Below are 14357 nucleotides of genomic sequence, written 5' to 3' on the forward strand. Positions count from 1 at the left end.
TTTAACAGTATCAAGAATTTCTGCCTTAAAACATTTTTTTCCTTTGTTCTGTAAACTGTTTATGGTTCTCTTCCTTTCTCTTTCATGCATCTCTTCCTCAGTCTCTTGCTTCTTAAGATTCCATCTTTGACATTCTTCTTTAATACACTTTCTACATACTCTGAGTGAGCTCTTCTACGCCTATGACTTCAATTGCTACTGTTGTTGATGAATCCAACCACTATGACTTTTAATTCCCCACCCTATCCAACCCTGAGCTTCAGATTCTCTCATAAAATTGCATACCAGACATTTCTACTAAAATATCCCTGACACTCCAAATTCTATCTTATAATCAGCCAATTTTCTAATAGGCTCCATTAAAAATTTTCAACCTTTTTTATTTCATGGCACATATAATTCCAAAATTCTGCAGCAGATCAAGAAATATATTTTTTGCTGATATGACAAAATAAATAGGTATAATTTTGATTCATTCACACTGGACAGCAATTGCTGTGCTGGCTGTTGTCATTTTTTTTTTATTTGAGAACCTAAGGGAAAAGAGGTCAGTGCCCCTGACTCTGTGAGTGACAGGTATTACATGTTTTAAAAATTCTTGTGGCACAGCAGTTGAAAATTGCTGACCCCACCATGTATACAAGTAAAATAACGACTTTTCTTTCCATCACCAATATCAAAAATATTCTCTATTCCTAATGGCCCAGACTAAGTTGTGTTCTCTTCTGTGTACCAGACCCCTCTCTGGAGACAAGTTAGGACAGCAGGACCAAGCAATGCAATAGTCTAAACTTCCGTTAAAAGAGCACAAAAATAAGGATATATATATATCCAAATCTGGGAACAAGTAAAAGAAATGCGTTTTCTTTTCTGTGTAACAGGAGGACAGTTTCTCTAGTATAAGCTTCTTCCCCAACAATCTAGCACCAGACTAGTGCCAATTCAGCCACTTCTGGGGAACAATGAGAAGAATAGGAAAAATAGGAGAAAAATCCTTCTAATGTAATGTCAGGCAATCTTCCAGCTGCCTTTTTTCTTTAACACAGTTTAAATTCTTTCATTCTTCTTTTTTTTTTTTTTTAACTTTTTTGATGCCCAGGCCACATACCAGACCAATTAAATCTAATATCTGTGGGTGGCACTCAGGCATATGTGCATATATATATTTTTAAGGATATTTATTTTAATTATTTTTATTTACTTATTCATTTTTAGAGAAGAGAGAGAGAGAATTGGGGAGGAGCAGGAAGCATCAACTCCCGTATGTGCCATGACCAGGCAAGCCCAGAGTTTTGAACCGGAGACCTCAGTATTCCAGGTCAATGCTTGAACCACTGCACCACCACAGGTCAGGCAAATTCTTTCATTTTTCAACATGCTCATGGGTACCTCTGCTGAAAAACTATAAAAGTGTCCTGTAAAGAGATTTTCTCTATCTCTCCATATTGCATATAAAGCAGTTCCTACCTCACTGTCAGCTCCCAAGACATTGATTTGCTCCAATTTGTAGGTCCAATATCTGGCTTCCTCCTCTGGGATATCTACCATGAAAAAGAAGAAACCACATTAGCAGGCTAATAATTTAATCATGGGTCAATAATACTTTGTTCAATCAAATGACCAAAATTAGAAGGGTGATAACAATAGATTAATTTTACTAGAGGCTTCATTCTTGCTATGAACATTATCTTAAATCTTTACAAAAACAAGAATACTGTTCTATTATTCCCACTGGATCAGAATTAACATTGTTAAGATGTCAATACAACCCAAAGTGACATACAGAGTCAATGTGATTGCTATCAAAATCCCAATAATTTTTTTTTGCAGAAATAGAAATGCCATCCTAAAATTAATATGGAATCTCAACAGACCACAAATAGCCAAAAAATCTTGAAAGAAGAAAGCGGGAGGACACATATTTCCTAATTTTAAAACTTACTACAAATCTACAGTAACCAAAACAGTGTGGTACTATAATTATGTAATATGATAGAGGTATAAGCTAATGCTATGGAGCTAATCATTTTGTAATATATAAATGTATCAGATCAACACATTTTACTATCTTAAATTTATACATTGCTAAATGTCAATTATGTCTTAATAAAAATATATTTTAGCCTGACCAGGCAGTGGTGCAGTAGAGTGTGGGCCTGGGATGCCGAGGACCCAAGTTCAAAACCCCGAGGTCACCCACTTGAGTGGGGGCTCACCAGCTTGAGTATAGGGTTGCTAGCTTGAGCATGGGATCATAGACATAACCCCATGATAGCTGACTTGAAGCTCAAGGTCTCTGGCTTAAGCAGGGGTCACTGGCTCAGCTAGTGACCCTGGTCAAGGCACATATGAGAAAGCAATCAATAAACAACTAAGGTGCCATAACTATGAGTTGATGCTTCTCATCTCTCTCCCTTCCTGTCTGTGTCTATCTGTCTCTCTCTCTCTAACAAAATAAATATAAATAAATAAATAAAAATATTTTTAAAGTGAAAAGAAAAACAGTGTGGTACTGACATAAAGACAGATATATAGATCAATAGACTAGAGAAATAAACCAAGAAATAAACCCTCATATATACGCTCAAATGATTTTTTTTTTTCTTTTCTTAAGTTGAAAACGGGGAGGCAGTCAGACTCCAGCATGCGCCCGACCGGGATCCACCGGGCACGCCCACCAGGGGGCGATGCTCTGCCTATCTTGGGGCTTCACTCTGCTGCAATCAGAGCCATTCTAGCGCCTGAGGCAGAGGCCACAGAGCCTTCCTCAGTGCCCCGGCAAACTGCTCCAATGGAGCCTTGGCTGCGGGAGGGGAAGAGAGAGGAAGGAGAGGGGGAGGGGTGGAGAAGCAGATGGGCGCTTCTCCTGTGTGCCCTGGTCGGTAATCGAACCCGGGACTCCCGCACGCCAGGCTGACGCTCTACCACTGAGCCAACTGGCCAGGGCCCGCTCAAATGATTTTTTGACAAGGGTATACTGAATGGGAATAAGAGTCTTCAACAAACAGTGCTGAGAAAATTGAGTATCTATTGTATATGCAAAAGAATAAAGTTGGGCCCTTACCTAACACCACATAAAAAAAATTAACTTAAGTTAATTTTTAGTTAAAGTTAAGTTCTAAGACCTAAAACTATAAAACTGCTAGGAAAAACATAGGGCAAAAGCTGCACAACATTGGATTTGGCAATGATTTTTTGGATAGGACACTAAAGGCACAGGCAACAAAAGAAAAAAATAGACAAATTGGACTTGATCACAAACAAAAGAATTTCTGCACCAAAAGACAATATCAATAGAATAAAAAGGTAACCAACAGAATGGGAGAAAATATTTGCAAATTATATAATGGATAAGGGATTAATACCCAAAATATATAGAGAACTCTTAAAACTCAAAAGCAAACAAAAGAACTCATTAAAAATATATGAAGGACTTGATAAACATTTCTCCAAAGAAGTTGTACAAATGGCCAATAAGCTCATGAAAACACGCTCAACATCATTGATGTTGACTTGGGGAAACACAAATCAAACCTACAATGAGATACTACATACCCATTAGGATGACTACTATAAAAAAAAACAGAAAATAACAAGTGTTGATGATAACATGAGAAACTGAAACCCTTGTACACTGTTGATGGGACTATAAAATGGTATAGCAACTATGAAAATAAGTATGGTAATTCTTTAAAAAATTAAAAATAGAATTACCATATAATGCAGCAATTCCACCTCTGAGTATATACCAAAAAGAACCGAAAGGAGAAACTGAGAGATATTTGCAGCACACCCATGTTCACAACAGCATTATTCACAGTAGCTAAGATGTGGAAGCAAACCAAGTGCCCATCAAATAATGATTGGATAAGCAAAATACAGTACTATATACCTACAATGAAATATTCAACTTTAAAAAGGAAGGAAATACTGACATATGCTACAATATGAAGGAACCTTGAGGACATTATGTTAAGAGAAATAAACCAGTTACAGAAATACTAATACCCTATAATTCCACTTATATAAAGTACTTAGAGTAGTCAAAAGTCATAGAAAGTAGAATGGTGGTTGCCGGGGCTGAGGGAAAGAGAGTGAGTTATGGTTTAATGGGTATACAGTTTCAGTTTTACTTGAATGGTGGTGATGGTTCACAACGTTATGAATGTATTAATATCACTAAACTGTACACTTAAAAATGGTTAAGATAATTAATTTTATGTTATCTTTATTTTACAATAAAAATAATAATGATATATCCTTATTTCTATATATTTAAGATTGACTATTACAACTTCCCAAAAAACAAAACTCATCTGTTAAAATCATCAGATAGGCTCTGACCGTGTAGCTCAGCTGGTTAAAACAAAATCCTGATATGCCAAGGTTGCAGGTTGGATTTCTGATCAGGACACATATAAGAATCAGCCAATGAATGCACAAATAAGGGGAATAACAAATCGATGTCTCTCACTCTCTCCCTTTCTCCCTTTCTCTCTCTCTCTCTCTCTCTTTCTCTCTCTCTCTCTCAAATAAATAAATAAATAAATGCATCAGATATATCCATATATATTCAGCATGAAAGAGAAACAATGAGGCAATATATGGATCAGATCAACTTTAAAGACAATTAAATAGATATACCTCCTCCCCCACAAACTGCTCTTCAGCAATTAATGGCAATATTTCAAAGTCTTATAATAAAACCTTCAAATAATCTACTACCTAATTTGTATAGCACTTCCTCATCCAAACAATGGTGTATCCTGTAACCTGTTTAAAAGAAGTGAGAAGACAGGAACAGCTGCTATGCTGCAGGTCTATATGTGCTGATGGAGAATGATTCACCAAGATACATTGTTAAGTGGACCATAGCAGGAACAGCCAATGTGTTAAAATATGCTAGAATATGCTACTATTTGTGTTTTAAAAAGAGATTATATCTACACTTGCTTATAGATTCAAAAACTGACTCTGCAAAGATACACAAGAAAGTATTAAACGTAATAATAGCCTATACGGAAGATAACTTATTTGTGAGGAAAACTTAATTTTTACTGGAAAACTTTTTAAACCATTATACATTACTGCCTCAGCCCCAAAATAGTTTTAAGAAAAAGTATATAGAGCTATGACAATATTTACTGCAGTTTTATTATTATTTTTATTTGAGAGAGAGGAAGGGAGAAAGATGAGAAGCATCAACTCGCAGCGCTTTAGTTGTTCACTGATTGTTCCTCATACGTGCTTTGATAGGGAGGCTCCAACTGAGCCAGTGACCACTTGCTTAAGCCAGTGACCTTTGGGCTCAAGCAAGTGACCATGGGGTCATGTCTATGATTCCATACTCAAGCCGGTGATCCTGTGCTCAAGCTGGTAAGCCTGTGCTCAAGCCAGATGAGACCACACTGAAGCTGGTGACCTCGGGGTTTCAAACCTGGGACCTCAGCATGCTCTATCCACTGTACCACCACCGTAGTATTATTTATAATAGTATAAACTTTGAACAAACAAAATACCCAACAAGAGAAGTGGTTAAATGCATTATGATTTATATTAAAAGCCCAGGTTCTGGAGCCAAATCACCTAAGTATACTTCCTGGCTTTACAACTGACTATGTGACCTTGGGCAAAGACTTAAATACTCTAAGTCTCCGTTTCCTCATCTCTAAAATGAAAATAGTTCAATCTCAAAGGACTGAAATGAGGATTAAATTAGATAACATTATAATGCTTAGAGATATACCCACTGGCACACAGTAATTGGTCAACAAATGTTATGATTATTATTGTTGTACATTCATACAATAAAATAAAACAAAACAAAGAAAATATTATAAAAAATAATTTATTTTATATAAAATTTATATTTTAACTATGTAATTAGTGAAAAAATAGATTAAAATGTGATATATACTGTACCATTTTATAAGAAAAACTGTATATAGCCCTGGCCGGTTGGCTCAGTGGTAGAGCATCAGCCTGGCATGTACAAGTCCCAGGTTTGATTCCCAGCCAAGGCACACAGGAGAAGTGCCCATCTGCTTCTCCACCCTTCCCCCTCTCCTTCCTCTCTGTCTCTCTCTTCCCCTCCTGCAACCAAAGCTCTAATGGAGCAAAGTTGGCCCAGGCGCTGAGGATGGCTCCATGGCCTCTGCCTCAGGCACTAGAATGGCTCTGATTGCAATGGAGCAAAGCCCAGATGGGCAGAGCATCGCCCCCTGGTGGGTTTGCCAGGTGGATCCTGGTCGGGCACATACAGGGAGTCTGTCTCTCTGCCTCCCCACTTCTCACTTCCGAAAAATACAAAAAAAAACAACAAAAAAACACTTGTATATGTGAATAAAAAACACTTAACATATAAAAAACATCTCTAGTGAGTGAGGTTTTAAGAAACCTTTGTGCTTTTTGCATACCTATTTTTTCCAAACTTTCAACATAATTTTAAAATTTACAAAGAAAGATACCATATAATTGAATAGAATATTTACAGGTTCCTGAATTACCCAAAAGAAATTCCTTTGCCGAAATATGGCATGAGGCCCTGGCCAGTTGGCTCAATGGCAGAGTGTCAACCTGGTGTGTGGAAGTCCTGGGTTCAATTCCTGGTCAGGGCATACAAGAGAAGAGTGCTCTGCTTAGCCACCCCTCCTCTCGCTTCCCTCTCTCTCTCTCTCTCTCTTCCTCTCCTGACATCATGGCTCAATTGGAATGAGTTGGCCCCGGGTGCTGAGGATGGCTCCATGGCCTTCGCTTCAGGTGCTAGAAGAGCTCCGTTAGGAGCAACACCCCAGATGGGCAGAGCATGGCGTCCTAGTGGGCTTGCCAGGTGGATCACAGTAGGGGTGCATGCAGGAGTCTGTCTCTCTGCCTCTCCTCCTCTCACTTACTTAAAAAAGAAATGTCATGCTAGGTTAAAATTTATCCTTTGCCCTGGCCGGTTGGCTCAGCGGTAGAGCGTCGGCCTAGCGTGCAGAGGACCCGGGTTCGATTCCCGGCCAGGGCACATAGGAGAAGTGCCCATTTGCTTCTCCACCCCTCCACCGCGCTTTCCTCTCTGTCTCTCTCTTCCCCTCCCGCAGCCAAGGCTCCATTGGAGCAAAGATGGCCCGGGCGCTGGGGATGGCTCTGTGGCCTCTGCCTCAGGCGCTAGAGTGGCTCTGGTCGCAATATGGCAACGCCCAGGATGGGCAGAGCATCGCCCCTGGTGGGCGTGCCGGGTGGATCCCAGTCGGGCGCATGCGGGAGTCTGTCTGACTGTCTCTCCCTGTTTCCAGCTTCAGAAAAATGGAAAAAAAAAAAAAAATTTATCCTTTAATAAGTTCTTTAAAACCATATCCCAAAGGTGGTTATCACTGAGGCAAAGCTTAGTACACTCATATTAACTAACATCAAAGACACGTTGACTTCACCTGAGATTTTACCTTAACACTTATTCAAAAAAAATATTTTTAGGCAACTATTATGTGCCAAGAAAACATTAAAGATACCAAAATAAACTACACAAGTGCCTTCATGAAAACTCAAAATCTGTAAAGAAATGTATACAGCTACCTATGACAATAAAGGTGATGCTGTGTTGAGAGAAATGTTTATTTAAAATTTAATAAGGGTTGGACTGACAGACTTCTAACATGAGCTCCACAGATCGACATTCTAGTGAAACTCTTAGGGTGTGTGTTTGCATGTATATAAAAATATAAAACAGCCCTGGCCAGTTGGCTCAGTGGTAGAGCGTCGGCCTGGCGTGCAGAAGTCCCGGGTTCGATTCCCGGCCAGGGCACACAGGAGAAGCGCCCATCTGCTTCTCCACCCCTCCCCCTCTCCTTCCTCTCTGTCTCTCTCTTCCCCTCCCGCAGCCGAGGCTCCATTGGAGCAAAAGATGGCCCGGGCGCCGGGGAGGGCTCCTTGGCCTCTGCCCCAGGCGCTAGAGTGGCTCTGGTCGCGGCAGAGCGACGCCCGGGGGGGGGCAGAGCATCGTCCCCTGGTGGGCAGAGCGTCGCCCCCTGGTGGGCGTGCCAGGTGGACCCCAGTCGGGCACATGCGGGAGTCTAACTGTCTCTCCCCGTTTCTAGCTTCAGAGGAATGCAAAAAAAAATTTTATATATATATATATATATATATATATATATATATATATATATATAAAACACCATTCAAAGTCTCTAGAAATAGTATAAGGACATACAGCAAATGAAGAAACATTTATTAAAAAAAAATCTGCCTGACCAGGCGGTGGCGCAGTGGATAGAGCATCGGACTGGGATGCTGAGGACTCAGGTTCGAGACCCTGAGGTCGCAGCGGGCTCATCTGATTTGAGCAAAAGCTCGCCAGCTTGGACCCAAGGTTGCTGGCTCAAGCAGGGGGTTACTCGGTGTGCTGAAGGCCCGCAGTCAAGGCACATATGGGAGTGTAGTCAATGAACAACTAAGGTGTCGCAATGCACAACGAAAAACTGGTGATTAATGCTTCTCATCTCTCTACCTTTCTGTCTGTCCCTGTCTATTCCTCTTTCTGAGTCTCTCTCTGTCTCTGTAAAAAAAAAAAAAAAAAACAAAACTACTAAAACTTTAAAATAACCTATTCTGTGGTATTTGAACCAATACCCATTCCCATCCTTTCCCCTCCCAATTCAACAAGATAAAAACTCCATTCCAGACTAGTACAGCCAAGTCCACAGCACTAAGAATACAAGCAACTAAGCCATAAGTGAGAACTCCAATTGCTTTTCTCTTCACCTACAACTCAGCCTACAGACGTACAAGAAAGTCTTCCTTTCTATTTTTCTGAAGTGATAATAGTTGTTCTGAGTTTAGTTATATCTAAGTTTATTAGAAAAGTATGCCAGTTTTGCTTAAATCACTATGAGGTACCTATAAGTAGACTGAAATCTATCTACTTATGCCTGATATGCCAAGGTTGCAGGTTTGATTCTCAGTCAGGGCACATACAAGAATCAACAAATAAATAAGTAAAACAAATCAATGTTTTTTTCCCCTCTCTCTCTCTCCCTTCCTCTCTCTCTAATATCAATTTTAAACAATTTAAGTATATATGGATATCACCTGACTGGTGGTGGTACAGTAGATAGAGTGTTGACCCAGTACAAAGGGGTTGCTAGTTCAAAGCCCAGAGGTTACCAGCTCTGAGCAAGCTCATCAGTATGGGGTCACTGGCTTGAGCAGGGGAATCATCTACATCAGGGGTAGTCAACCTTTTTATACCTACCGCCCACTTTTGTATCTCTGTTAGTAGTAAAATTTTCTAACCACCCATTGGTTCCACAGTAATGGTGATTTATAAAGTAGGAAAGTAACTTTACTTTATAAAATTTATAAAGCAGAGTTACAGCAAGTTAAAGCATATAATAATAATTACTTACCAAGTACTTTATGTCAGATTTTTGCTAAGTTTGGCAGGATAAATCTTTATAAAACAACTTACTGTAGTTAAATCTATCTTTTTATTTATACTTTGGTTGCTCCGCTACCGCCCACCATGAAAATTAGAATGCCCACTAGTGGGCGGTAGGGACCAGGTTGACTACCACTGATCTACATGATCCCAAAACCTGCCAGCTTGAGCTCTCGCTGGCTTGAACAGAAGACACTGGCTTGCCCAAGTAAAGGCATGTATGAAAAGCAATCGATGCACAACTAAAGTGCTGCAACTTCGAGTTGATTCTTCTTACCCTCCTTTTCCCTTCCTCTCTCTCTCTCAAAAAAAAAAAAAACTTAAAAAAAAGAACATGTGAATATCAACAGTGTGAACAGTCAAAATTAAAATAAATCAAAATAAGATACCATATATTAGACCATAAAGGTTAAAAATTATGAAATATAAAATGTTGGCAAAGATATGTAGAAAAGAGACACCTCAGACATAGTTGATAAGAATATAAAGTGGTACAATCTTTCTGACAAGTAACTTGGCAATACTATGAAAAGTAAAGGTGCATATACCATTTGACTCGTGCCTTAAATTCTACTTTAAGGACTTTATCCTAGACTCACAAATGGGCACAGATATACAAAACTATTCATTATAGCAGGATGCAATATAAAAAGAAAAACTGGAAACAACCTCCATGTTTCCATATAAAGAAAGGATTCCAATAAATAAAGGATTGCTTAAATAATTTATCAAATAGGCAGCTGTTCAGACCAGCAAGAGAGACCTTAAAGTATAGAATGGAATAATGTCCAAGATAATGTGTTTTTGTAGTTTATACAACACTATATACAGTCATGTGCGGCTCACTAACAAGGTATGTTCTGAGAAACGCATCAGTAGACAATTTTGTCATTGTGCAAACATCATAGAGTATACTTACAAAAACCTAGATGTTACATACTACACACTTAGGCCTTCTGGTATACCAGTATCTTTTATGTGTGCCATCATTGACTGAAACGTCATTTGAAGCACAAAACTATATCACTATATATAGTATATAGTGTATGATCCAAATTTTGTCAAAATAAATTTTTTTTTTTTTTTTGGTGAAAGGTGAGAAGATAGTGAGGCAGACTCCTGCATGTGACCTGACTGCGATCCACCTGGCAACCCCATTTAGGGCTGATGCTCGAGTACTGAGCTATATTTAGTGCCTGGGACTGATGCGCTCCAGCAGAGTAATCCTCAGTGCCTGGGGTCATGCTCAAACCAACTGAGCCATTGGCTGCAGGAGGGGCAGAGGGAGTGAAGGGGAGAATAGAAAGGGGGAATAGATGGAGGGCTTCTCCTGTGTGCCTTGACTAGGAATTGGACACTGGACATCCATATACTGGGCCAATGCTCTATCCACTGAGCCACTGGCCAGGGCCAAGAATTCCTACAAAAGAAATTTCTTATGTCTAAACTAAGACATAAGAAATTTAATAGTAGTTTACCTCTTTAACCACAAAGGGAATGAAAAGGAAATGGAAGTGGGAAGAGAAACAACTTTTATCCATGCACACTTCCATACTATTTGAATTTTTACTAGGATATGTATTTTTGTGAGTTTTTCAAGTTTCCTTTTAAATTACTATTCTATTATTAGAGTTATATCACTGTTGAAATTGATAGGTCATAAGATACATATATTTATTTCAAGACAAATATTAAAATAGTATTAAAAGAATAAATTATTGACGTTCTTTAATAAGTAGGTATTTGATAAGTGGTCATTGCAAACTAAATGACTTGACAAGAATGCTTTTAGTGTGGATTCTTTAATTAGCACCATCCTAGCATCTACTCTGCACCATCCCTGGGCTAGACATTATAGGGAATAGACAGGAAGAAGACAAAATGCCCTCAAAGGAGATGGCTGACAAGACAAAAGACACAGTAATCAAACAACTAGCAAACAATTTCAAACAACATGGTAAAAAGTATTAAATGGTTTAAAATCTAATCAGTTAGACTCACCAAAAGGCAACTCAAATCTTGTATCAAGCAAAATTTTATGGGGAGTTGGGTTTTTAGTTCCACAGATCTCATCATCTTTCATTAATGTCTCTGCCTCCAACGTGGACCACTCCCCAGGTCCTTCCTAGAAAACAGAGATCTAAGATTAAACTTTAATTTTTCATGACTCCCCTCTTGGTTTAACAGCCAAGTGTTTTTCTCTAAATTTCCTTGTTGAAGAGCTTCTGAGGGCCATTCACATTCTGATGAGTAAACACACCACCTGCCTTTCCTGCATGTGGCTTCTGTTATCCCTCTTTGGTAGGACAGCAGCTTTCACTGTGCTCAGCTCTCTGCAATCCCACTGAGGACAGAATTTCTGGAGTAGCAACCCATGGATCAGTATTTAATCTACACCATTCTTAATGACTGTGTCACTTCACGTGTTGCTATTTCTAGTCAGTAAAGAGCTACTAACATTGCTGGTTAAGTAGACTTGAATTGGGGATATAATGAAAATGAACTGCTCATCCTCCTGGGGGAGTAGAAACTTAACCAGGACTAAAAGAAATGTAAGAAGAGGCACATTTTCACCATCCCCACTCCCAGAGAAAACTCATACTCATGTAAAAGCCAAATAGGAACACTACAGATATAGTCCAGCTTCAAAGTAAGTGGCTATGGGGAAATTATGCTGAGTTCTAAACTAGGAAAGTGGAATGGGAGTTCAGTCCTGAAAATAAACAAAGACAATGTGAATACCAATTGCCAAACTTGGTAGTTCCTTAAACTCTGTTAGGGTTAGGGTTACATGTAGAAGAAGAAAGGCTAACCCTAGTTCCCTGGGGATTGGTGACCCAAAGAAAAAAAGCAGAAAACAGGACCTAGAACAGAGAACAGGATCCAGGCAGGTGGCTGAATAAGTTTAATGGGACTCCTCCCAGAAAAGTATCGTGGAGGGAAAGGTAGAAACCACAGGTACCTTAGATCAGTCAATCTCACACACTCACTCACTCCTCCCTCTTTCCCTCTCCTGATCTTTCTTTCTTTCTCTCTCTCTCTCTCTCTCTCTCTCTCTCTCTCTCTCACACACACACATACAGTACTCAGAAGAGCTGTCTACATGATAGTTTTAAAAGGTGTTCTAGCATGTCTGAGTTCACTCATAGGGTGAAGGGAAAACCATACCTCAATAAAATCCCCTTAATCTCTAGGACAGGTTAGGAATAATCTGGTTGCATGACCTCTAATTAGCAAGGGGACATAGCAATCTGAGATGTATGGATGAATATTAGAGAATGGAGCTAGAGTGGGGAGAAGCAAGGGTTAGACCAGGGGTAGTCAACCTTTTTATACCTACCACCCACTTTTGTATCTCTGTTAGTAGTAAAATTTTCTAACCGCCCACCAGTTCCACAGTAATAGTGATTTATAAAGTAGGGAAGTAACTTTACTTTTATAAAATTTATAAAGCAGAGTTACAGCAAATTAAAGCATATAATAATAATTACTTACCAAGTACTTTTGTCGGATTTTCGCTGTTTGGCAAAATAGGTCTTTATAAAAACAACTTACTATAGTTAAATCTATCTTTTTATTTATACTTTGGTTGCTCTGCTACCGTCCACCATGAAAGCTGGAACACCCACTAGTGGGCAGTAGGGACCAGGTTGACTACCACTGGGTTAGACCATACCTACAAGTGGGCAGTGTAAGGACTGACCTCATCCGACTGTCGAATAGTCTTCAGTGCAATCCACACGGTCCCCACCATGGTGTCCCAGATCAGTCCTTTGTTCCATACCTCCACACTTAGACCCAGGTCCAGGCGACTAATCTCACTGAAGGAAAGAAGAAACTCCTTTAAAGAAAGCCAGACAATGTGAAAGAACCAGCTATACTACATCTCTTATTCTGCTAAATCTTGAATACTTTATCACTGGGATGCTGTCATCAGAAAAAAATCGAAATGCCCCAGAATGCTGCTGCTATCATTTTTTAGGTTCCTAGAAACCTATATAAGGTATCTATTAAAAAAATGCCTTTGTTGGTCTGTATCCTTCTCCTTTGGAGCTACAATCATGGTTAGATTAAGGCAGTTTCATTAAAAAAAACTGAAGTCAAGCAATGTGGGCATTACCATAGGGCTGCCTGCCTATCCTCTCTACCTTTACACAATAATCTTTTATGGGTTTTTTTGTTGTTTTTTAATAGTCTTTTATGTTGTATTGTTAACACTAACACAGCCCACAACTTATACCTATGGACCGTATACAGGAAACTTTTAGAAAAAGGCATGGCTTCTTCACAAGATTTATGAAGTGAAGTCTAAGCAGAAGTAAATAGATCCCTGAGAACATCTAAATTTGATGGAAACATGTGGTCAGAAACAGATGAGGGACACTAGAGCGTGCCAGTTCACACCATGCAGCCCCTGGAGAACCCATTAGTCCACGGATAGTCAACCTTTTTATACCTACCACCCACTTTTGTATCTGTTAGTAGTAAAATTTTCTAACCACCCACCGGTTCCACAGTAATGGTGATTTATAAAGTAGGAAAGTAATTTTACTTTATAAAAATTATAAAGCAGAATTACAGCAAATTAAAGCATATAATAATAATTACTTACCAAGTACTTTATGTCAAATTTTCGCTGTTTGGCAGAATAAATCTTTATAAAACAACTTACTATAGTTAAATCTATCTTTTTGTTTATACTTTGGTTGCTCTGCTACCATCCACCATGAAAGCTGGAATGCCCATTAGTGGGTGGTAGGGACCAGGCTGACTACCACTGCATTAGTCATTATCAGTTAAAGTAGGCACTGTCACTTATTTTGATTTTTTTTTTTTTTTTTACAGAGACAGAGAGCCAGAGAGAGGGATAGATAGGGACAGACAGACAGGAACAGAGAGAGATGAGAAGCATCAATCATCAGTTTTTTGTTGCGACACCTTA

The 14357-nt window shown here is 39.1% G+C and overlaps 1 protein-coding gene across 10 annotated transcripts in view; it reads right to left on the bottom strand.

The window, feature by feature from the left end:
* The window catches only part of UNC13B (unc-13 homolog B), a 296704-nt gene that overhangs the window by 186167 nt on the left and 96180 nt on the right, over positions 1–14357 (bottom strand). For all 10 annotated transcript variants that reach the window (XM_066256835.1, XM_066256833.1, XM_066256836.1 and 7 more), the window contains exons 4-6: positions 13119–13236; positions 11417–11540; positions 1468–1541 (exon numbers count right to left, since the gene is read on the bottom strand). In XM_066256835.1, coding sequence (XP_066112932.1) covers positions 1468–1541; positions 11417–11540; positions 13119–13236 — 316 coding nt within the window. The remainder of the gene's footprint in view (positions 1–1467; positions 1542–11416; positions 11541–13118; positions 13237–14357) is intronic.

Source organism: Saccopteryx bilineata, chromosome 2 (genome assembly GCF_036850765.1).
Source record: "Saccopteryx bilineata isolate mSacBil1 chromosome 2, mSacBil1_pri_phased_curated, whole genome shotgun sequence".
Taxonomy (NCBI): domain Eukaryota; kingdom Metazoa; phylum Chordata; class Mammalia; order Chiroptera; family Emballonuridae; genus Saccopteryx; species Saccopteryx bilineata.